At 36.8% G+C, this 26,013-nt stretch overlaps 1 protein-coding gene across 4 annotated transcripts in view; it reads left to right on the top strand.

The window, feature by feature from the left end:
- The window catches only part of AEBP2 (AE binding protein 2), a 48,089-nt gene extending 32,145 nt beyond the window's left edge, over positions 1–15,944 (top strand). For 3 of the 4 annotated variants that reach the window (XM_017736714.1, XM_017736713.1, XM_017736715.1), the window contains 6 exons: positions 1,826–2,012; positions 6,947–7,071; positions 9,809–9,876; positions 12,103–12,216; positions 12,474–12,540; positions 13,823–15,944. In XM_017736714.1, coding sequence (XP_017592203.1) covers positions 1,826–2,012; positions 6,947–7,071; positions 9,809–9,876; positions 12,103–12,216; positions 12,474–12,528 — 549 coding nt within the window. In that variant the 3' untranslated portion in view covers positions 12,529–12,540; positions 13,823–15,944. The remainder of the gene's footprint in view (positions 1–1,825; positions 2,013–6,946; positions 7,072–9,808; positions 9,877–12,102; positions 12,217–12,473; positions 12,541–13,822) is intronic. The other variant, XM_008635583.2, reaches the window with a different exon arrangement.
- Positions 15,945–26,013: the final 10,069 nt, after the last annotated feature.

Genomic DNA, 26,013 nt, shown 5'->3' with positions numbered 1-26,013 from the left:
CTGGGGTTTCTTCCATTGTGAGTCACTACAATATAAATAAACAATATTGCTGTTGTTTGAACATGGGAAATTATAGGGCAAGGTAAAAAGGCATAGGGGGAATTTTGGTAGAAATCTTCACGATTCTTAAGATGCTTATTAGTGGTGGAGACAGGGAGGAACAAATAAAGTGTGAAGGTTTCCAAGGTTTTTGTCAGGGAATTTTATGTTTGACTTAGCTCAATACTTAGAAAACTTTCCCTAACTCCTTCTAAGAATTCTTCCCTTTAAAAAAACACAACAAACACATCCAAAAAAAGGTGAAAAACAGCCTTTCATTTTTTGCCTTTTACTGTCTTGAAATCTACGTACATAGTTTTAGTCCTATAGCAAGTATTAGGCTATTGAGGACAGCACAGTTTTTTCTATTCGTGGACATTATATTTTACTATTGAGCATGGAAAACCATTTGCTAAGTCTGAGGCAGAAATAGACTTCTCAGTTCTGCAACCACCATTGGAAAACAATACAGATGGGGTTTAGGGGCAAAAAGTGGAACATGTGGCGTTCTAAAGCTATTTTCTTGTCTTCCAATTGAATGTGCAGGCTTGGGGCAGGTTACTCTAAGCTTGGAAATTCATCCTTAGCCTTCAAACTTAGCACTATGTCCATAGTTGCAGCAGCATTACTTATTCCCGAACTCCTGTTGGAGCTGCTCTTTAGTTTGCTGTGAAGGAGGTGTTAGGAAGAGAGGCAGGTAAAAGAGCTGAGAATCAGCGGAAGGAAAGGAAGGAGCCAAACAGATGTGGAAGGAGGAGAACTTTCCAGTGGTTTACAGGTGATAGTTTTTTGCTACCTATTTTTTTTGAACCACTCATTTGTCCTACTGCTATTGTCTGGATCAGAAGTAAAATCAATCATATGAATACACAACTAATTGCAGCCAGTGATGGAATGCATATCCTAAAATCACTTTTTTATTACCCTTGTAAGTTCAGAGCACAATAGAAAAGGGTTGTGCTTCCCTCTCCAATGGTGTAATTTAAATAGTTATTTTGCAAATGAAATAATTGTAAATATGAACCAGATACCTATAAAAATAACAGTAATTGTAGCCAGTAAAAGCTTAGTTGCTGCTATCATTCAGTTTGTGTGTTTCTGCTTGATTATTGTTGGATCTTATTTTTCTGTTGAGAGAGGACATTTCCTTTAAATGAGAACTTCCTCAAATGCTCCTGAAGTAATGGTAGCATCCCAAAATGAATTCATAAATAATTGTTACTACAACTTTACTGAAATTAGTTTGAGACAGAACTGTAAGGCAGCTGTTCATTGACTTCTTACAGCATTTACAAAGAGCATTCAGCTGTTTCAAGTTTAATGTGGGTAAGGATGTATTTGTTGCTTCTGCCTCGTCACAAGAAAGGAGGATGTTAGAGAAGTTACCAAATACAGAACATTGGAGAGGTGTTGAGAAACAGTAACAGTGCAGTATTTTGAAAGGCAAGGGAGTATTGGTCTATGAAGAGGAAAGTTTCCTCAGAAGCCTCTGTTTTCTGTGGAAAGTTTGCCAGTGTGTTGTTTGAGATTAATTTTATGCTATACAATATAAAATACAGTATGACATAAAAAGCATCATATCATGAAATAATTATTGAGAGTTAAAAACTTCAAACAAATTTATTTCAAAATATGTTTTTGTTTTTCTTTTTAAGAATTGCATGGTTATTAAGAATTTCGTTTTGCTGTAGTGTGTCAGAAGCTGAGCCAGAAAAGTCAAAGCAAGATCTCTGAAGCTCCTGTGACATACAGCCACTGATCCAGTTGTTCTGTTTTTTCTCACTAGTGTGTAGTTGGTGGGTGCAATGCCAGCTTTGCGTCTCAGGGAGGACTTGCCCGTCATGTGCCCACACACTTCAGCCAGCAGAACTCTTCAAAAGTTGCCAGCCAGCCAAAGGCCAAAGAGGAATCTCCATCTAAAGCTGGAATGAATAAAAGAAGAAAACTAAAGAACAAGAGACGGCGATCACTACGTAAGTGTTTCGCACAAGTTCTTGGAAGGTTTGTCTTAGATTGAAAGTTCCTCCTCACTCTGGTGGTTTCTCTGCATATTTGATTCTGGTAGCGGTGGCATTCCTTGTGATGGGAAGGAAACAGCTCCAGATTCTGTTTGTGTTCCGTTTCAGGGTAGATCTCTCTGGGTTAAGGAGAAAGATCCACTTCCCGTGAGCAACAATTGGAGTTGCCAGTTGAAAGAAGGTTTTCATTTCAGAGTCGCTTTTTGTTTACTGTCTATATTACTGTTGGAAAGTGTTCTGCGTAGTGCTGATGAGATCTGAAGTTCAGACAGAGATTGCAGCTTCATATAAATTAGAGATAAATGCGTGTTATATAAGCTCTTTTTTGAGCACAACATTTCATTATGTTAATGACAGTTTTATGAGCATAACCAAGATCTAATTTTGGGTGGAATTGACTTGCTATGTTTTTTTAATCTGTCTCCACATAGTTGGTGTTCATTAATTTTATATGAACCAATGTGCTGAGAGGTGTGATGTGTCATTTAAAGTGAAAACTGTTTCCTCTAGCAAGAAATAATCACTTACCCAGTACCTCTTCTAGTCCATTTGGATCTAGTAGCTTGATTCCTGGCTTGTCCTAGCATTAGACTAATAAAATGTCAAATTTCTGTAGAGATTCTAATCTACAGGAATAGTTAGGAAAGATTAGGCAATTGTTAAAATATGTCACTTTGGTTTATAATTGCTTTGGGTGCAACTCTCCACTACCGAACTGACCATTTGCTAGTTGTAAAGTGTTACTGTGACACCTGCATTTTAGAGACACGAAAAAACCCATTTACATTTTTTTCTGCTGGTAAGTCAATGGCTGAAGAAAAAACTACATGAATTTTTACTTGTGGTGCAAAGTCTTTCTTACAGTATTGGAAAGTAGCACAAGATACCTTTTTTTATGAACCACTGAACATTTTAAATCTCATACTGTCCACAGTCTGTCTTCTCCAGAACCTTTCTGTGGCAGAACTTGTAACTGTATCCATCTTTCTCTTCCTGTGAAGAAATACAGTTACCAGTTATTCAAATGGTACTGCAACAATGGATTCACATACTAGTGGTCTTAGGTGATTACTCTTTATCACATGATTGTGATTTATTCTTAATACCCCACCTGTGTTTTAAGGAATTTTATGGAAATTTGTGAAGCAGTGGTCATGTTTCTGCCTTGAATGCAGACAAGCATATCCTGGGAAGTTACAGTGTCCCCTGGAATTCTGAAAAGTTTCCTGAGCCACTGGGTGTGCCTGGGTATTCTTAAAATATATATGAGCAAATTGTGTTGTGAAACACTTCTTAAAAGCAGAGATTTCAAGAATTCCTCTAATTTTGATTCAGCATTTAAAGAATTTAGAAAACTGTTTCTGTCTTTTTCAGAATTTGATTTTCAAAGAGCTTTCTCTTTCACTCTGGAAATCTGTGTAGTTGAGAAGGTTCAAGAAGGGAAGGCTGGTCAGTGAAGGGTTATGGGCTCACTTTGCAGTATCTTTTTTCATCTTAGATGTAATGAGAGAGACATCTTGAGATAATTGCAGGTTCCTAAAGAATTGTTGTGATTTGTTGACTTGTGTTACTCAAAATACAGTTGTCTAAGACTGGTCACTCCAAAATTTTCATTTTCAGAGGTTCCTGAGTTGCATCTTAGCTTGCTTCTCCATACTGATTTTGTTAGGTGGCTGATTTAATGCATCTTAATTCATTTTCGCCCCCGACTATATGCAGAAGTAGTTTTCCAGGTTGGGATTTTATTATTAATTCATAAACATTGTATTATTTGACTTACAAATTTCAATTCAGAGCTTCATAATTAACACTTCAAATCACCTGCTAAGATGTTGTAGTTGTAATAAGAATTTGCTGCAGAATTTATGAATGAATTTATGGCAAAAAATGTAAATAATAAATATTGTGGGGATGTTAAAAACCAGACTGTAGTATTTGAATGGTCTGCTGTCTTGATCAAGTGTTGCACAGGAAGAAAAATGACAGCTGCTTGAGCAATTTCTTATCTTCTTTCCTCTTGAGACAAATGCAATGCTGGCTGTAGACTTTTGCCTTAAGGCAGAAATCATCTCTAACTGAGTTGGGAACTGACTACTGTAATGTATTTCTCCAGAGGGTATGTGACCCAGAAATGTATCCAAAGTTGATGGCATTTTCTGAAAATGCCAAGTATGGGCAGCTTTCCTTTCAAACTCTGTGTGGGTTATTGTTGGTGAAGTGAACGTGACAAAGGGCTGATAGAGTTTTGCTTGTCTTTCTGTTTCTTAGCTTGGTTTTAGTTAAAGAATGAAGTGTGCAAGTTTGTGTGTTTTGTCTTTACAAGAAGAATGGGAGAAGGCAAAACCCTTATCTAAGAAGCCAAAATAACACAATTAACATCATTAAGTATTTTCAGTCAAGAGTATATAAAGCTGAGAACCTGGATTTATATTTAGGTATTTTTAAGTGCCCAAAAGGAGAGGTGTTTAACACATGTACCAGGTTCTCTGCAAGTAGGGTTACAAGGACTTCATTAAGTGCATGTAAAACAAAATGCCATTTGATAGTGGACAATCTGTTTAAATCACTTGCAGATAATAATTTGACAAAAACTGCCGGTGTTGCACCACAAAACACTTTGTCTCTGGAAAAAAATGTTGTCAGCATGTTCTTTCTACCTCGTAGTTTTGTTAGACCCTGGCTTTTTTTAGAGGTGTAAGTGGATTACTAAATATTTATTGACAATTGATAGCCAGTATATGCTGTGCTCTGAAGCACTCTCATGTATAAATTCTTAATAGTTTAATTACAGCAAATTTATACACTTGCTTCCTCTGTTTTATATCTGAAGGCTAACGCCCTTCTGTGAGAGAATGTATAATGAAAAAGGAGACTTCACTGTGGCTATATGTGAAGAGAATACAGTCTTCTAACTTCAACTATAAAGAGAATTTTTACTGTTACTTAATTGGTTTTTTAACATCTTGCCATTTTAAAGTGTTTTCGTTTGTCCTGTCTGTAAACAATGCATGTTCTTATAAGTTTGAAAATCAGCCTTTTATCATAAAGGCTTGTTTCACTGGTGGCACCCTTTTAACTGGTTACATTCATGGTGCAATAGAGATCTTATTTGTCTTAGATATTTTGATGTAGAATAATTCAGGATTAGAGTCCATGGCTTGCTTTCTCTTCTGGATTGCCTTTTACATGTTCCCTCCTTTATGTAGAGTGGCATTTAGAGCCAAATTTATTGAAAGTGTGTACCTCTAAAATAGGTCACAGTATTGCTATTCTGAAGCTACCTTGAATACAATATTGTCACTTGCTTTTCCACTGCAAAGGTGACACTGTAGTTATTAACAAGCATGATAATCGAGTTCACAGGAGGAACGTAAGAGAGATAAGGAAGCTTACTGTTCATGAAATTTACAGTAAGACTCTGCTAGTTCTGTAGGGCTTGGATTTTCATTTGGTAGGTTATGGTAGGATGATGTTAATCTGCTTGACTTAAGGAATTGATGTGTACTTGGAACTTGTATTATTAAGTAGGAAGGAAGATACTTAAATCCAATTCCTCAAAATAATTTTCAGAGTAAAAATGCATAGAAAATGCAACACTAATACCTAGTAAAGAGTAAATAAAATTATTCACACACTTCTGAAAAACTGCACCCTTTCTTCTGAGTTTGCTGAATGTTTTCTACTTTAAATCCTGGAGAAATTTGCTGTATGAAACAGAAAGCAAAAATTTGGGGTTGTTATTTTTCCCCTTCTTTCCATGCTCCCTCCTTTTGTCGCTCATATTTATTTATCAAATATTTATATGCTTGCATCACTGACCACCTGCAGCATGAGCTGTGGTCCTACATTGCCACTTAGAGCGAGACAACACTGCAGTGAGATGATTGCCTAATTGGCAGTGTCCAACTGAGATGGAGCAGGGACAGAACAGAATGTACAGATGAATGCTTACCAACTATCGGCCCCAGGAGTGTAGCAAATGCTAGCTTTAAGTGGAATTTGCAGTTCATTTTGAAATAATGGATGCAGGAATATAGAAGCTGTTTGAAATGAGGACAGCAGAACTTTGAATCACTGTGCAGATTTCAGGGTAATACATAGTTGATAATGTAATACCAATTCCTAGTATTAATTTTTGTGTTTATTAAATAAATTACTACTCTCAAGTAAGGCTTAAAAATGTGAGTATTTTCATTCAGACTTTTTTGCTAATGTAATGGTATTACAGTTTTATATGGTATATTTTAAAACCTTAGTGTGAAATATTTCTAATATGTAAATATGTTATTTTTTTAGTTTTAAGTACTTTTAGTGTATAATTGATGGACCTTCTTTTACACCCTAAATCAAAATTCAATAATCTTTTTACTGTTCAAGAAATAATTAACTGTAAAAGTCCTTTTCTGAAAGGAAAAGGTCTTTATAATGCCTGCTGGTTTTAGACTGGCTGTAAAATCTCAGATGGATGTTAGTTGTGCTTTACTCATTATAAATTAAAGGATAATATGTGATGCAGTTGGTGTTTCTTGGCTAAAAAATGTTACTAATAGTCAAAGGACATGTACTCAGAAAGAAATGTGCAATAGTGTGGAGTTTTTCACCTGACTATTCAGCATTATTGAAACTTAAACGGGTGGATGTAGTTACATTTTTGGAAATAGCTGTTTCATCCACAGGGAGTGTGTTTTGACCAAACTTGAATTGAGCTTCTCTTGGAGTAATTTCTCCCTCTCAGTAAAATTAATGTTTGCAGCTCTCTGACAAGGTAGTGCTACTGACATAATGATAAATTATTTACTAATTACACTTCAGACCTATTTACATGCTTGAATGTGTTTGAATGCTTTGAATGTGTTGAACACTAAGGATCTCTTTTCCTTTTTTTCCAGCAAGACCTCATGACTTCTTTGATGCACAAACACTGGATGCTATAAGACATCGAGCCATCTGCTTTAATCTCTCAGCACATATAGAAAGTTTAGGAAAAGGCCACAGTGTTGTATTTCACAGTACTGTAAGTATATATATGATGCATTCTGTTTGTTTACCTTTGTGTCTGAAAAATGTAATCCTTCAGAAAGATTTATGTTTTCCTCTTACTGCTGGAGACATTTAATCAGAATTAAACAATAGTGGCTATTTTATATTGTTGACTTGTCCACTGCTATTAGTAAATGAACTTCTAAGAAGTATTGGTGGTAGTTGTTCTAGCTCACAAATTGAATGGACTGAAACATTTCCTGTCTGATCCACTTGGGGAATATCTAACAGCAGCTTGGTGTGGCAGGAAAAAAATTGGTTCTATCTTCTAAATAAGAATGCAGTTTAGATGGTATTTCCATGTGTGACAGTGCTAATTTATCACAAGAAGTATTTTGGGTGTACAATTGAATATTTAAAGATGCTGATCTGAAATATGTTTTTATTCCCTTTTTTCTCCAGTTTAAAAGATATAATCCTGCATAAATGTATTCCTGTCCCTATTTTTTTATTTTTAAAAACTTACCACCAAAATATCAGTGCTAGAAGGAGGCAAGAACCAAGTGGGGAACTTGTGTTTGCATAGGAAAGACGTCAGTATTAATTTAGAAGCGTTCAAAGCAGGGATAAAGTACTGAATTGGGGTAGAAGGATCAGAAGATAAAAGAGTTGTATAACCTCAGGTTTTCTTAAGCATATTTGGAGATGAGGATATGTAAAAAGCGGAGGCTTGGCTGAAGAAGAGAAGTAGGAGATGGGAAAAAATGGGGAGGGATGGTTTTTAATTGGTAGAATAGTCCAAACAAGGACTGCAGACTGACATGTCTTCAGCTACAGCTTAATCTTAGTATGGGATTCAAACTCTTGAACCATCAGTCTCTTTCCATAAATAAAAGATTATTTGGTATGCATGAAACTTACTTCACTTTGTTCTGTGAGACTGATGAATGTTCTAAATACCTGTGGGCCTGTATTGGAAATCTTTTCCAAATGATTTCTGCTGAACTTTATGTGCATTGAGCACCAGCTGCAAGTGGAGATTGCAGGTGGTTTAGCTGTTACTGTATTCAAATCTCATTCTAGTTTTCCTGGCCAGCGTGGATTTTACAATGCTGTGAGAAAAGCAGATTCTCTTCCAATTCACAGCTTGCTTTAATCCAAAAGGTTATCCAGTCAGTCTACTCAGTTGTGGAAGAACAGCTCTGGCTATTGGAAGAATTCGTAAGGAGGTGGAATTAGAGGGAGGAATCTACTCTAAAACTGCTTCAAATTAACTTGAAGGAAGTGGTGAAAATCCTTTTAGCTCATCCGTGCATGCGTCACTCGATGGTAGGAGGTTGATTAGATCTGAAATTGCTTAGACCTCTGTTGTGGGAGAGGTTGTACCAGTGGGAGAGCTGCTCTAGGATTCCAGCCCCATGCTGCACTTGGCTGCTGTATTTTGGTGTGCTGGCTTGTGCTGGACATCAGCTTTGTTGATGAGACTCAGCCTAAAATCAGCTTTAAGAAGAAAAGGTAGGCTAGGAGCACTTTTGTGGATGTGTACTGTTACAGTGAGCTAATGACACTTCAGATGCAAGCACTTACTCATTTTGCATCACCTACAAGCATTAGGACACGGAATTTGAGTGGTGACTGACTAAATGGTATAATATGGTCATGTGGTCCACCTTCAGATGAAGAAAAAATGTGCAATTATCAGAGATACTCATTTGAAAGGAGGAAAATACAAAGATGAAATTGCCTTGCTGTCTGAAAACAGACATAAATGATGTGGCTTTATTGTTTTAAGCAGCGTAAGAATAATGCCAGCACAGTGCAGTATCTTTCAGGACAGATATTCTAATACAAAGAATTTCTAAGCAGTCACTGTAGATACCTTTCATGCCTCTGAAAAGGCACATCCTTTCATTTATATATACTTTTTTAAACACATCCTTTTCTTTGTAGATGTGGAGAGATTTAGAATGCAGTCATTAAAAAGACCTTTTCAAAAAAAATGTGTTTGCCATCCAGAATACACTTTTGACTTGATTATGGGTTTTTTTCTCCTTGCTTTTTTTAAATTGAGACAAATTCTTTGATTTTAATTGTCTGAATTGTTAGATGGAAGAAACCAAGCACATCTGGTTAACCTAAGGAACAGATATTACACTGATTAAAAAAATATAACTTATAGGTTACCCTATCATGCCACCCCCAACCTTTGAAATGGCGTGAATTAATTCTCTAGAATATTTGAACACTAAACTGTTTTTTGGTTTTAGCTCTTTTAGGTATTTCAGTTCTGTGGCCACATGCATTTTAACTAGCTTACATTGTTTTGATATATTGGAACTTTGTAAGACAGTAAATGAATACAGGGAGATGCCTACCAATTTACAGTGAGAAACTGTTTTCTTTTTCCAGAAGAGGTCAGCAAAACTCCACGTCTGATTTGAGACAACTTTGATGCACATTTCCTTTGAATTTCCATTTTGTTTCTGGGACAGTGCATGAAATGTAGAGAGTATAGTAAGAATATTTCCAAATAAAGCTGTATTAGGTATACATCTTCTGGCTGAATTGTGTTTTTCACTTAAAAACTTACATGGACTTAAGTTCTTTGCAAAACAATTTCAAGTCTTCAGAGCACATTTATTGCAGACACAGAGCTTTCAATGAGTATAGCAGTGTGCTTTCTTTGACTGTCTAGTTGGACATGAAGAACTGCAACTTTTGAGCAGGAAATCTGGAATTTGATTTTAATTATGATTTTGTAATCATTATAGGTAATAGCTAAAAGAAAAGAAGATTCTGGCAAAATAAAACTCTTGCTTCATTGGACGCCAGAGGACATGTGAGTATATTGCTAGTGATATGTTTTAAATGGGGAAGGATTTACAGTGGGATCAATGAAGTGTTTGTGCCTTTGAATATTTGAGTTAAAGTTAATATTTTTAAAATGCTTTTCAAAAAGTAATTTAGAAGTTTAGAAATTAATAAACAATGAGTTTATTGATTTTTACCTTCACTTTCAAGTCTTTGGGCTCTAATACCAGTTCAGTTCAATTTGCATCTGTATTTTTAATGCATTTTGTCACAAGTTTCAATTCATCTTGAGAGAAAAAAGCTAAAATATTCTTATAAAATGGGCAGTTTTTGGATTCCTTTTAGGACAGATGGTAGTACTATCTATAACAGCATTCTGAAGTTACTCTTTTTTAAAACTTAAAGATAAGGACAGTTAATTTTATTTTAAGATAAGCATTAAGAAGTATGCAACACTGGGAACATGAAAAATAAATAAAGGAGCAATTTTTTTAAATACAGAGTCCAAAGAGTTTTTTGCTCACGCAAATGAATTCAGTTTTAGAATCCCTGCATTGGAGAAGACAGGTTATTCAGTAATGTTAAGGCATTCCCAATGGAATTTAGATTCAGTTGGTCAGATCAGAGGAATAATGTGATTTATATTGCTGTTTGTTGCATCTTGGTTGGGTTAGATAGGTTAGATAGAGTGTATTTCATGCACTGAATGATGTAGTTTTGAATTACTGAGTATTCAGTTCATCTTGATTATTGCATTTAAGCAGAGGAAATGCCAAGGTATCCTGGCACCTCCTGTCAGTCTGTCTTACACTGTCAGGGTACTCACGCTTCAGAAAGTGGAATGCACTCATGGTGATTCCTTTCCACTCCACTGAGCTGTTTATCAGCCTTTCAGGTGGAGCTGGGAGTAATGATTTAACTTTTACTCTGAGTCCTGTTGAGAAACTATTAGAAGTTCTCCAGTTTATCCATACATTTAGGGTATTTTTCAGGAAAAGTAAATGCAAGTCTTTAAGTTGTTTCTTCTACAAGAGGGAGATAACTTTTAGTGGGTTGGGAGAGTGGGGGTTGTTTCGTTGGTTTTGGTTTTATTTAAGAGCAGAAATTTATTTTTGGTGCCAGTAAATCAGCTTACTGAGTTGTTGTCTCTCTGTGTATTTCAAATAGTCTCTGCATGTGAAAAGTTTTCTTATTTGCTGTTTGCTTCTTGAGCATATAGTTACTACTGAAAATGTCTTCCCAATGGTGGTTGTCCAAAAACTGATTTTTGGCTTTATTTAAAAAACTTGTATGATGTTTTTCCACCTTTCATGATCCGTAAGACTTAGTGAGTAAATGGATTGCCTGCTGGGTTGTTCTCACTCCCCCCTGCCCTGTTGTTTTTTCTTTTTTTTCTTCTACCTTCATCTGAAAAGTTTAACTGGAGAAACTCCTTCTTCTGCTGGGTTAGAGGTTCTTGATTTCATTTCATGTTTTGAATAGCTTAACCAAAATTTGAGTTGCAGCTAACTTTCATACAAAGTGAAATCTGCAAAATACAGATTCAGTGAAATAATTTGGAAAAGTCTGTGAAAGTGCATTTGGCTTTGGTCAGAGAAAGAGCTGTTACATTTAGTTTTAAGTGTTGGGCTTCTCAATTTGAAACCTGTGTGAAAAAGTTAGACACCTTAATTACAGTGTAAACTCCTCTCCCAAACTGAAGTTAATCTTTGGCTTCTAGGACATGTAGAAAATTTTAAAAACCCCACCAAAAACCCACAGAAGAAGATAATCAAACAATTAACTTCAGCAAAGTTGGAGCATTTTGCTGTTGAAACCTTTGAGCTTGGAGCAAGCAAATTAGTGTAACTGAAAGCTCAGTGCCTGCAGTGTATTCTGTCCTTTAATTGAAGAGAATCAACTAATTTTATACCCGGTAAAATAAATTTTTTTCAAAGGTCTGATCGTTTTTTCTGTTACCCATTTTCACCTTAAATTGTTACAGTGGGGAATGTAGTGCCATTTTCATTGTACACTTGGAATATACTTCAGGAATAAGCTAAATTCTGTTCAGTATCTTTTTCAAACTGACAACCTGAAAAGCTTTGAACTATAATGTGTAAAGATTGGCTGCCTTTCCTCACTCCATTGAAGATGCTTTTTAACCAGGGAAATGTGAAATTTGCTTCATATGTACTAGTTTACCATGTAATTTTATGGTAAGAAAAACAGTTGATCTTTTTTGAATATTTTTATTTTATTTATTTGTTCATAGTCTGCCTGATGTGTGGGTAAATGAAAGTGAGCGACATCAGTTAAAAACTAAAGTAGTTCATTTATCAAAACTACCAAAAGATACTGCCTTGCTTCTGGACCCAAACATATACAGGTAACATCTTAACTTTGAAACTTTCTTTACTTGAATGTAATCTTAAGCCTCACTTAACTTTTTGACGTTGGAAAATCAGGATTGCTAATGTATTATACACCAGATCAGGGAGCCTTGGTACTGTAAACGTCCAGGAGTTAAGTTCTGAGGTCTTAAGTTATTTCAGAATTACTTCTTGAACTAAACTCTAGTTACTGAGAAACGGGGAATGTGTGTATTTACCAAGTGTATTTTACTTTTTTGTGCTTGGTGTACAGAAATTCTAGTAAAGGAGGTACATACAGTGGAATCCTGAAAGATCACTTCTGTTAAGATCACATACTGGTTTGTATACCAATTTTTTTAAAGTCCAAATTTATCTTTCCATATGATATTCAGCTGTAATACATGCAGTATTACCTTGAAATTTGTACTTGTATTCAAGTACTGTTATTTTTTTATTACAAGATTCTTTATAGGGGACAAAAGGGAACAATCCATGTTACTTGTCTTTAAGCTACTTTCACATTTCTGGTTTTAGGCCCTCAGATTGGCTTCTAATCCATCTGGTTTCTAATAATTTCCTGATTCTCCTCCCACCCCTTTATTACTGCTCTCCCATGATTGTCAGTACTCACAGTTCTGTGTGTACAGTTTTTAAAGGTAATCTGAAATGCTTAATTCATTCTGAAATTTTGAGCATCCATAGAGAGATATTTATGTGATTATATTAAAAATCCATGAAAATGGGTTGTGGAAAGAAAGTTTATCATAACAGAAGTTCAGTGTTCCGATGTTTCTTCCTTAACATCCAGTGACCAAGAGTCTCAAGGAGTAAATAAAACACTAATCTGAGGTCTTTCAATGCAATAAGCCTTTCAGTTCACCTTTAATATTCAGTGTATTTCACTAATCAAATTAATGCAAACTTGCTTTACAATATCAAAACAAATCCTACTGTATTTGCTATCTTTGTAAATGTGTTTTCAATACTTACCTTAGTCTATGATTCATTGATATTAATCGTAAAATCACAAAAATGTTATGGCAAAATTGGATTGTGTTTTAAAGCTGCTTAACACAGTGATTTTTATTATATAACTGAGGTGTTAATAATTTTATATTGATTACCTTTGCCAAGCCTGGTAGGTTAGTTTGCTTTGGAAAAAAAAAACCCTTTTAAAATAAAAATTTAATGATCTCTGGGATTAAGTCCTTGGAGAAAAATTAGCAAACCTTTCTATCTCTCCCAAATAAAATTAAGGTCCCTACATGTAATGTTGTACTCTATTTTTAGCAGTATGGATCAGTCTGTGATTGAAATGAGCTTTTGGGACCAGCTCAGGGAGCTTAATGATACAAATTTAAAAACCAAAACTTTGCAAGAGGAAAAGGTAGTTAAAGAAATTCAGTAGCAGCTATTAATGTCATGCTAAAATGTCATGCTTTAATAGAAAATTTGAAATAATTACCTGAAATGTACAGTTCTATGAGATCATCTGAAATGGCTCTTGGTTTTAATCAAGTGAAAGTAGATTTTGTATAGTCATGATTTCATAGTATATTCAGCTGACTGCTGTATACATCACTGGGCCTTAATGTAAAGCTGTACCATCTTCTTTTACAGAACAATGCCCCAGAAGAGGTTGAAGAGGTAAAAACCAAGCAAGTGGGGACACCTGCAGTCTTAGTCACTGACAATGGATTTAGAAATAAAGTTGCACATTAGTCAAATCCCATCTTTTTTTCTTTTTCTTTTTTTTTCTTTTTTTGTTTTTGTTTTTTTTGTGTTAGAGAAATATTTATGCTTAGTGTAAACATTCTGTGAATGAAGTTGATGCTTCCGTGGAATATATTAATATATTACTGTATATCCACATTTTCATGGAATGGTACAGTGGGAGACTGAGCAAACACTCTTCTGGCAACTTAGTGGAACAACTAAAAGGCTTTGCATGCTTGCTTCTTTAAGCTGCTTTTTTCTTTAGTGAATACAGTAGTCTATATTTGATGAAAAGAAAAAGTAACCATCACCATTTACTCCCAATTCCCAGGAGAACTGTTAACAAGCTATTGGGCTTCCTGTCAATATTAACTAAATCTAACTCATGCCAGACAATAGAACAGCTACCAAGGGATTATCCTGTTGCCCTTTGAGTATGGTGGATAGTAATCATTCGTCATTTGTAATCTTGTGTCCTTTTGCCGATCCCTAAAATATGTTGGATTATGATGTTGAAACAAATGTTGATGGAATGCTTGTCTTTTCCAGTCAACTCTGAATACATATAGTACGGTCTCAAGATGTTAAGAGTGTTGCAGTCTGTCTGACCCCCTTTGCAGGAGTAGTATAGTGTGTTAATCAGATCTGCTTTGATGTGATCCGTATCAATGGACAGGTTTGGAAAAACCTCGATGTAAGCAGTCAGTGTTACTGGTGATTTATTTTGCTTTTTTGACCCTCTAGGATCCCCCTTCACTTGTAAAGTATACTTTATTTGGCCTAATGTTTTCTAGATGTAAAGAAAATGGTATTTTTAAAAAAAAATAATCTAGAAATTCAATCCTTTATGCACCAAAGTTGGCTTTGAAAAGGAAAGTAAAATCATTTTCTTGCTTAATAAGCAAGAAGCCGTGGATTTTTTTTAACTGACAAATAGAGATGCGTCTAACCTGTTAGTCTTTGTATGGAGACAAAAATGTTGCATATAGATAATAGGACATTGCTTGTAAATATTTCAGCAGATTTGTAATATATTTTTATATTATGAAATGTACTGTAGATGTTTTTCTAGAGGCATGAAAGTTAAAATGTATATATTACGGTAGAAATAATATTGAAGGATATTGTAATTCACTAGTGCTGCCAGAAGAATTGTTTAAAAAAAGCACCTTCCTTAACAGTAAAAATCCTTCTTTTACATACCTAAGGGACTATATACTACTGTTAGTATCTGTTGTAAGAACAAAAATACATTGAACATCCTTCCCAGAAATCTTAGAGGGATGAATAGTACCCATAATTAATTCATGGCGCTCCTTTCTAATAGTGAACACAGAATTAGTTTTTTCCTTACTGTAGGAAGGAACTAATATGTAAAATTTGTATGGATATATGCAGTCAAACTGCAGAGTTAGTCCTCCTTATTGGGGAGGAATTTACTACAGTGAAACTAATAACCAGCAGTTTTTACACTAAATTTTTATTAAATAGATTAAGACTTAAAGTAACCCTTTGGTTGCAGAAGTGAGCATATCCTAATGTAACACAAATGCATTCTGCATTGGTACTGACACGAGTCTTACTTAGCTCCAGTGGGTTAAAAATGTTACTTATATACACAAAAAAATAATCTTATCAACGTATGAAGTGCAGATTAAAAGCACCACTAATATAAGATGTTCTGGAATGGTTGTTTAATAAGGGTATTATTCATAAAATCTGTAGTGACGTGACTTTATTTTTGGAAAAAAATGCAGTGTTTTGGTTTTTTATTTTTTTGCTTGAGCACTTCACCTACTGCTTTTTCTGTACCTATAAAGTAATCCGTAATCTTTGTTTCTTTTTTTTGAATTTGTTATAAAATTGCCAAATAGAAGTGTTTCAGATATAGTTTGTATTTGTATTTTTTTAATTTTATTGCTTCATGAGTTTCTTGTAAGTCATTTATAATTGACAGATGATTGTAGACCTTGCCTGAGTATTTTTTCTAATAAAACAAAGCAAACAAACCTCATAAGCTTCAAAATTGTAAGTTTTCAATGAAGTTTTCAAAAACAAATATAAAAATGACTGTTTCCTCTGTAAGTTGTAACACACACCTTTACAGAATGGGGAATTCATGGATTCAAGTCACGTGGTGTTCATGTAAAATGTGGCTTTTCCTGGGTTTGGGAAAAGTATAATCTGGTGTTCTCATGGTAGAGTTTCTGCTTTGGAAGGAAAAATCAGTTTAAATAACAAACATCTGTGAAGAAATGGATACATTGGAGTTAATTAAACTTTACATAATAGTCAGAAGGTAAGTGGACTTTTGGCTGGTTTTTACCTTGAAGTTATCAAAGTGAATTGCTAAAACTATTTATGCTTGAAAGTTATTTGTATTCTACAAATTTTGGAATTATTTGGCAGTGTTTTGTTTCAAATGCCAGTCCTGTTCTCTAAAGCTCTGCTGCAGTTTTTGTGTGTGCCCCTGGGTAGAGTTCACTTTTGTTGGAATATCAGGTACATGGAACTGGCACAGTGTGCTGGGAGGCACTGATCACTTTGTTCTGAAAATCTTATTCTTACTCTTGAAAAGTGTTTCTGAAATAATTGGCCTCTCCCCTTTTAAGTGATTCCATGTGCTTTGTTGTGGGATGTTTGGGATGTAATATTCAAAGGTTTCTCCCTGTCTTTCTCAAGAACATTTTTTTAATATTAGGTTTTCCAGACGTTTACAGATTGCATTCCCTCCCAGCTTGAGTGTTTATTTTCTTTGTAGAGAAATGTCAGCTCCTTGAAAGTCACACTTTTCAGGAGTTGCAGTACACACAAATACCGTGTTCAAAATCGCATTCTTTTGGAATGTGTTGGCTTGAATTTTACAGTTTTCTAAAATGGAATAACAGGATTTTTGAGTGAGGGATGGTGTTTTGGGATCGAAGACCAGCTCTGCCTGTTGCTTAAGTGGATGGAAATTCTTGTCTGGGAAAACTTGCTGGCATTTGGGCACAGCACACAGCTGATTGTTTGAAACTAGATCTTACTCTGTTTGCTAAAGCACCTTAATAATCCATTTATTAAAGACACAGCAGGAACAGATCAGTATTTTTCTTATACTTACTTTGCATATAATTTTCTCAAATTACTATGGGTCTTCCAGATTTTGGCCAAATTGTGCAATAGGTTGCACTCTGTTTTTCTTCTGTAGTCCATGAAGTAATTGTATCAGTCATTTCAATTTGAATTGCACATTAATTCTGGACTAGCTTCATTTGGGAACAAACAGGTGAATTGTGTTCAAACATGCATTGTTTTTAAAAATAGAAATTCTGGTTGATTTCTGTTCCCTTCAGCTTTTCAGTAGCATGTATGAATTAATTAGTGCAGAAAACTGCTGGTTTTATTACTTCAGTCTGAAATTGATGATTTATTTTCACTTAATGCTTTCTTGCCTTGACATTTTAAATTAGTAAATGAACCTATCCTGAGTATTCCTCTTGTCATATTAATGTATGACAAGTACAACAGAAGAAGACAATCGTGTAATAGGAAAGTTGGTTTTAAAAAAGCAGCTGAATCTGTGGCTTCTTTCAGCCACTGGTGTTTATTTATTCCAAGCAAAGGATATTCTGGTAAACTCTGTTGAATCAACTTTTGATAAAAGTTCTGTATTATGTTTTGGAGGAGGGGGAGATAAGCACCACCTGCACTACTGTTTTGAGCAACGCAAAAACTTGTATTGCAACCTCAAAGTAGTTTAATTTCTAATTTCTGAAATTATTTAAAAATAGATACCAATTCTGATATATAGCAGCTTACTGTCCTTTTCAGGGGTGATGGCAGAATTGGGAGTCACCTGTTGTTGTTCACAAGGCTCCTGGTGCTGAGCTGTCTTGTTGTTCCTGGAGTGACTCAGCCCGGTAGTTGATGTTATATCTTGGGTGCTGACTTGGAATAAGAAGGGAAGAAGGAGATGCTGGTTGTGAGTTTGGTGGCTGATAGAAGGTTGGGAGTTCATAATACTGTGCTCAGGTCTAGACTGGAAGGAACAGTGACCTACGGATCTCTTCTAAGGCTCTATGCTTAATTTTTTAATTTTCTGTTTTCCTGTATTTTAAGTCAAAAAGAAAAGCAGTGTTCTGGTCTAGCCTGTTGTTTTGTCCAGTGCTGTTTTGCTGCCAGCAGTGCAAGTTTCTCATTTCCCCTTCTCTCCCATGTACATCCATGCACTTATCTCTAACTCTTACCCAGAGAAGAGTTTAAATCAGAATGTGTCCAGTGTCATAATGTAACTTACAGTGGAGTAAGGAAGTGTAGTTCTAAGAGTAAGGAGAATGAAATTGTGTTGATTGCGTACAAAAAGTGGACTGTTTGGGCTGTTGGTTGTCAGCCAGTTACGGATAAATTCAAGTCCTGCAGTTGTTTGTGAAGATTAATACGCTGTGATTGATGCTACATTATTTGTTTTTCCTATTTCTAAAACTGGCCCTCTGAACTTTTGTAAATCCTCCTCGGTAGTAAAGTAACAAGTACTAAGTAATATGATAAATCTGTTTATTTCATCTCAAATGAGAGATAATTGCTGATAACATCCCCTTGTCTTGACTTGTGTACAGGAGATTTGAGTCCTGTCTGTTGGATGCTGTTCAAAAGAATTGTCAGATTTTAATACCCTTTTGTCATGATGTTTTGCCTGTGTTTGTAGCCTCAGTGGAGGATGAGAGATCCTCACATAGATTTACTGTGAAGAACCACCTCTAATTTGAGATGGTCAGTAGGCCTTCTGACTAATCAAGGGAAACCAGGGTGAGACTGAGAAAAAGATAAACTTGGAGACCTTATGAAATGATAAAAGAATATGCCTTTGGTCTGTTGGGTCAGCTGCCCTGATTCTGTCATGGGCAGCCCCAGCCCACTCCCTGGCGGGGCAGCATGAGAAGCTGACAAGTCCTTGACTTAGTGTAAGCTCTGCCCAGCAAAAAATAAAAGATCAGTGTGATACCAGCACATTTGTCATCCTAAATCCAAAACAGCTCTGTACCAGCTACCAGGAAGAAAATTAACTCCATCCCAGCCAAAACCAGGACATAGTACGAGAAATTTAATGCCCCTGTCCAGACTCTGAGATCTCATTTTTTCAGTGTCATTGCTCAGTCATGTTTTTTGGCTTGTTTCATCTGCATCGTGTCTAAGCTCATGTGGCTCAGTGGGATTTGCACAGACATATGGAGCCTCGTTGACTTTAGGAGGACGTCGTTATGGGTGTTTGACTTGTCTACCTCTGTTCAAATCTTGTTGTCTGAAACCCAGATTGTGAAATCAGGGGGAAATGGAACATGATGTTGCTCATGATTCGTTTAAGCCAAAATGCTCAACGTGAGCCACTTAAACGTGTCTAGGCACTGAAATATATGTTTGGATTTACATAATTTCAAGGCCAAAAAATTAGTAAATGTATTGTTTTGGGAGCAAAGCCTTGGAATGTGAGATTAAAGACTGCCCCTAAGCAATAAAAGCATTTTGAACAGTTTTAATTTTAAAACACTTTGCAGCTTTTACTTTCTAGTGAGTGTGAGGCAGGGGCTTGGACCTTGCTTGCTTTTTCGTTCTTCATGTCATAAATATTCTCTCCTGGAGCATGGAAAATAAGTCAATTACACTTAAAACTGTTTCTTGTAGAGCAGATGTGTGCATACAGCAACTGTAGCTGAAAGCCCAAGTATTTAATTAGCAGTTGCCTGCAGCTGTATTCTTTCTTTTTAAACAAGTGAGGAGGTAGGAAAGCAGAAGAGGATGTCAGGAGACATTCTGCTGACAGTGAGCAAGTTCATGTGTAATTACTTAAAAAATTTTCCTCTGCCTCTGTGCTTGGAGCCATCATGTGGTGTTGCTGCCTTTTCATTGTGCTGTGCAGTCATCCATGAATTTCGTGTCCTCACTGGTCAGGCACCTGTGCTGCCTCATTCAAGTAACATTTGATGGGGTTGTATGGCCTTAAGAAAGGAGGATCGTAGATCTGAAGGGTTTTTAATAATCCTGTGCTCATCTGTTAGTTTTGTTGTAGCTCTTCCATCTAGAGTTGTTAAGAGTTTGCCATTGATTTGGAGACTGAAGATTTATGTTGCAGTCAGAGCTCGGAGTCTGGAAAGACTTTCCTGTATGGATTTGCTGCTGGAGATGTAACATAGGCTCTATAGGTCAAATCCATGGTGGTGGTAGTTCTTTGTGTGTTTTACATCTCATTGACTAGTTAGAAATAGCTTTTAAAGTGGGCAGATGCAGATAAGTGTTTCATGTATGTTGTAAAAATTTCAAAGAGCTGCTTTGTGGGTAAAAGGTGGCATCTGTCTTAAACTAAACTGCATTTCTTGTTGTTCAGAAGTGAATTGCTGTGGAGAAAAGGTGCAAACAAAAGTTTACCTTGGGTGTTGCCTCATCTGGGTAATTACTACAAGCTGTACAAACCGCTCATAGTAGTTACTGATGTATTTATCTCCTTGGACCCCTCTTTTTTTTTTTTTCTTCTTGGCTAAAATATTTGTTAATTGTAGTCTTAGAAGGCATTTCATCATTTACTAACTGTTACATGCATTTCAATGGGAGCTGATTTCAGCAGTAGAGGATTCAAAGATATTTTAAGCTGGAAGACAGTAAATACCAAGTAAATATCAAGGCATGCAGCCACACACTGTGCAGTTTACAGAAAGTACAAATGATGTTCCTGTCCCACCCCACTGTTCTCCCAGGTGCTCAGATCCCATATCACAGTACGTTTCCACTGTGTGTGTGTTTTAGGATCAAATTTAACTTCACAACAGTCTGTAACCAAAAGGTGGCAGCAGCCTACCACACTAAACTGTGCAGAAATTAATACATCACTCAGTGCTGAGGCTGCTGATGGTGTTTAGTTGCTTTTCTAAACCAGCCTCCTTGTGTGCAGTTTGGCTTGTTGATACAAGATGCAGTTGCGTATTAACAATTACCTGCAGCTCTCCTTACTGCTTTTTTGGTTGGTCTGTGTCTCTCAGAGAGAGACACTGCCTTATCTTTTAATAAAACTGACTCCTAAGACTGAAAATCCTTGAAAGAAATCTTTTGTTACCTAAGTGCTGAAAAGATTGAGCATTATTACATTTGTAAAATGTGGCTGGGTAATTATGGTGCTTGGGCACTTCTCTAGTTACCTTTTCTTTCCAGTGATGCCCAAGATTTCACTTTTGACCACCTGATCATTTTTCTAAAGGGCCATGACTGGAATTCTGTATTTTTTGTTCAAGTAGGTTGCATATCACATGTAACTGTTTAGGTAATCAGATTATTGGTGTTTGGGGTTTTTTTCCCCTCCTGAAATGAAAAATTGGGCAATTTCAGCATGAACTGAAAACAAACAGACCGAAACCAAACAACTTTTATGTTCCTGTAAATTGCAAAGCTTTTTGGAATACTATCTACTTCATGAAAAATGCTGCTGGAATCAGAACCAAGGTTTCTTCTGTATCTGAGTAATCCTTTGACTGAAAATGAATTTTTGTCCATAAAATGGGTAACCATATACAAGGCAGGATTAAATCAAACTTCCAAAACTCACAGCTGCAGTTGCCCTTAAAATTGTCCAGTAGTATTTGTAGAACTCTGAAGAAACCCTTTTTCCCAAAAAAGTGCTGTTACTTGGTTTGCTTTCTGCTGTATTTCTTGAGTGGTGTGAGGTCCCTAATGGCTTTTGATGCCCCAAAACTTTGCTGTGCATCTGCTGTTTTGTAGCAGTGACCTACATAAGCTCTATCCTTCAGTAAATGAAGGATGGTGGGCCGTGGTTCTGTTCCCAGTAAGAAAGGGAGTTGGTTTGCATTGCTGCAGGAGTGGTGCAGGATGATGCAGGGAACCCAGAGCTGCTGACGTGCCCAGGGAAGTGGGTGAGTCACCATCCCTGGAAGCGTTCAACAAAACGAGGATGCATTACTTGGGGTTATGGTTTAGTGATGAACAAGGCATTGCTGGGTTGACAGTTGGATCTTAGCTATTCCATGGTTCTGTGCTGTGCAGGGTCTCTCTTGCTTATGCTTAAAGCCTGAAATTCAAGCTGACGCCTCAAACACTGTCTTGCATGGCTACATGAGGAAGGACACAGCAGTGGCTAAGCTGTGCCCCACACCTAACCCAGGAACTGCAGACCCTGAGCCTTCTCTCATCCCAAACCCTCTGGCTGGTGCTCTCATTCCATCACTGAGCAGTTGCCTGGAAGGTGGCCAGTTTCTCACCACCCTCTCTGTGGCTTTCTAGGGATTCCAGTAATGTCACTGCCAAGTTTCTGGTGTACTCATGGTTAGTCTTGGGCTCTTTGCAGCTTCAGGTAGAGATCAGTTCACTGTGTGCAGTTGGGTCATACTTTTCCAGTTTCTAGACAACAATGAAGGCTAAAAATACGTGAGATTAATCACAGATAAGTGTGATACAAAGGCAACCCCTCAATTTGAACTTAAATCTTACTATTGCTATGTCAAGGACTTGCAAGGAGAAGGTGGTAAGAGGGAGGTTTCTTACACTGCCTCTTTTCTCTGCCTCCAGGTTCTTGACTTGATGGGGAGTGAACGTGTGTTTGTGGGGGGGTTGGCAAAGATTTCAGCTATGTAGGAATTTGTTGAGCCAAATTCAGTGTTGTTGTCCAGCTCAGTAGTCATCCAAAATGGGTGCAAAGCACTGCCAAAGCAGAAGTATAGAATTTATTTACTCGTTCTGCCATCATGTGAAAGGCAAGGGAGGACTACAAACCTAGAAATAATAATGGTATAGGGGTAAATGAGTCACAGTTGAAAACTAAACTGGAGATGTTCTGGGGGATTTTTCTCAGTGATAAATTTTTTTTTTTTTCCACATTTGTCCAAAGTAAGTTGTTTTCAAAGGATCCATGTGGTTTTGAGTTTTTGGGTATTAGCAAGGTGCTCATCAGAAGTTGCAGAAGAAATCAAATTGTCTTGTTTGTAATCCATGGTGCAAGTTGGTTTTTATTTTGGTTTTTTGTGGTTTGTTTTTTTTTTAATTAAAGCCTTCTCATCAGCATCTTTGTCTAAGTGGAAGGTGCATTTCCATGTGGATTTCCTCCCTGCCCCCAACAACAGTGGCATCACCAAATAGTCTTTATATTTTTAGTTTTATAACTTGGGTAGCTATTTCAGGTTCATCCCTGAAGTGCCTCCTGAATGTGAGTACACAAATGCTGAGTAACAAAGTCACAGATTGCCTGTGTAGCACAAAGCCAAAGGTCAGCTCATGTAAGGGGAGATTTGAGTCATAATAATGTGTATTCCATGGTCCTTTGTGTGTTTCATAGGATGTACTGTTGTCTTTATAGTGAGATCTATTTTTTTGTAGTTTGCACAGCCAAAAGGAGTGCATTTTTTCCTATTACTTTTTTCTTTTTAACAAACAAATCCACTGGTTGATGTGTGCTGTACACATGACAGTAATCTGGCAAGTGGTGGCGAGTATGTCACTAAATTTTGGCTGCATGCTTAGGAAAGGTTCAGGCTTTCACAGAGCTTAGGAAACTCCTGAAATTACAAGTCAGTTATCAGTGTATCTTTTTTGTGCATGGTTGCCATTTGTTTTCAATTATGGATAACTTTTTCCAAAGCTGATTTCATTCCAAGCAGTGCCTAAGCATGAGGTCAGTGAGGAGAAATGATTTCTTGGGCAGGTTTTATCTTTCCAGTGGTTAATTTATCACTTCTGTAAATAAAAGATAATCTAGACTCTGCATTCTTTTATATTTCATTGTTAAACTCCAGCCATGCCAAAGAGTAGCAACGGGCAAGATATTTTGCAGTCCTATAAAGAAAAAAAATTGCCAAGTGATAATCCCATTTTTATTCCAGATGGATGAGGTGATCCATTTCATATCCACCATAATTACAGTTTACGAAGCAGCCAACTCGATACACAAGCTGCCATCTGCACTTCATCAGTTTCTTTTATAACAAGGGACAAAGTTTTAGCTGTCAGTGGGACAGATGATGTGTGTTTTGAGTGATTGTATATTTTAAAAGTATAAATCCAAAAGTCAACATATCCTTCTGTTCTTATGTGTACTTTCTTCCTCCTTCCTCCTTTGAAGATCGATTGGCTTCAGTTTGGAGGGTTTTTTGTGGTCATACCACAAAAGAAGCTTTGCTGGTTTGGGACTTTTTTGGTGGTTTGTTTGGGGTTTTTTTAACAGAAAAGGGGCGGGAAAAGAACAAATGGTTCACAGGGAAAAAGCATGAAAGGTACCCTGACATTGCCAGCTTACTTCTGGTCTGACCTTCCTTAGATTTCCAGTGCTTAAACATCATCCCTATCTGGAGGCTTTTCAGGACAAATCTGGGGTGTTGGTAGAACAGAAAAACCATTTGCTATGCACCCTCTGTTGGTGTCCAGCAATTTCTTCTTCATGGGTTGTCATGATTCAACATCTACTCCAAATTTTTCCATTTTTACTCTGAAGCTGCAGTCCTCCATGTTTCCTCAGACTCCCTTTCTCTTGGGGCTGGCTGTGCTGTGACTTCCCAAGACACCAGAGACCACAAGGGGTTTGGAGGCAGAAGACCTGTGTTCTGTTACTGCATGGCTTAATAAACTTACTGGCAGTGGGTTTTTACCTTTTCCTGGTTTTGGCAGGTTTGCCAAAGTTGATGGAATTTGGTCCTGAGATTACCATCGCAAAGTAAGAACAGGGAGAAGGGAGGAGTGAAAAAATATGCTTCTTACAACCTTCTTCATATCCATAACTGCTTGAAACTTTATTTCTGCTGATTAATGCTGAGTATAAAAATGTGTTTCCAAGCTTCCGTTGCATTCCAGCACAAGTGTTACACTATAGCAATCACAAAGGTTCCCTGCTGCTGTTAAAAATTGTTACAAAAAAGTAGCCACGCTCACTGAACAGGTGTTGAAATGCCACAAACCTCTCCTGTGTGACTTGATGCACAATAGGCTTCAGAAATCTATATACAAAAATAAATTGAGATGCAACACTTTGATATTGTTTTGATGGTCTACATCTTATAATTTTTTATTTCTATTGATTTGCATACACAGCTTTTCCCCCTCTATTTTCTAAAATGTTTTGAGGAAAGAAAATCCATTTTATCTTAAGTCTTCCACAAAGGAAAGGGTACTTTTTGTTCACTGTTCAAATGACTTTTATCAAGAAGTGACTAGAGAAACTTAGGTCTTTTCCCGAGACAGAGGTATAAAGTGTCATCTGCTGTGTACCTAAGACCAACTATCTTAACTACTATGCAGGTTAACCTAATCCTACTTGAGAGAATTAATGTGTAATCATCTGAGTGTTCTGTGGTGAATTTGTTGGAAAGGTACTCTCTGAAGATGGACCTCTTTTGTCAGTGCATCTGGATCTGAAAAAATGAATTTTCCCATAATCTTACACTGTTGCAAGATGCGAGTTCCTTGAGGTCAATTTTCTGCAGTGGCACCAGGGCTTTTCTTCGGCCAGGTGTATCTGAGAAAGGACATGACAGCAGCCTGGAAAGTGGCTGGGATAAAGATCCCTTTGTGCCTGTTATGCAGCCAGGCTCTGGTTTTCTCAGTGTAAAGTCAGCTTATAGTTCTAATGCATTACACCATACCATATTGGATGTCTTGTTTGGATGCGTAGATTTTTAAAAAAGAAAGGTCAGTGTAAAGTCAGCTTATAGTTCTAATGCATTGCACCATACCATATTGGATGCGTAGATTTTTAAAAAAGAAAGAACACTTTTAGAGTTAAAGGAGGAAACAGTAAGGGTCTAGAACCTAAAAGAAATCTCTTTGATTACTTCATCACTGAAGAAATTCCCCCTCACTATCACTGAGGGGGAAACGTGCCCACAAACCACATAAAAAGGCAACTTGTCCTGCTGTTAATGCCTCCTTCTGCCTCTCGTTTGTCCTGCTAGTCAGGGGACTTGTAGTTACCTCTGTATGAACTTCTGGGTTCTGGCGTGATCGCTGGTTTTGCTGCATTCCTGGTCTGTTTAATGCTGTTAGATAAACGACCCCAAATGACTCCAGTCTTCTGGACCTGTTCACTATTATTAGCAAGGTTCCATGAGAAATCCAGGGGCTGATGCATTAAG

The sequence above is a fragment of the Corvus brachyrhynchos genome, unplaced genomic scaffold (genome assembly GCF_000691975.1).
Source record: "Corvus brachyrhynchos isolate BGI_N302 unplaced genomic scaffold, ASM69197v1 scaffold246, whole genome shotgun sequence".
In the NCBI taxonomy this organism is placed as follows: Eukaryota; Metazoa; Chordata; class Aves; order Passeriformes; family Corvidae; genus Corvus; species Corvus brachyrhynchos.
This window is presented reverse-complemented; position numbering and strand designations above follow the sequence as displayed.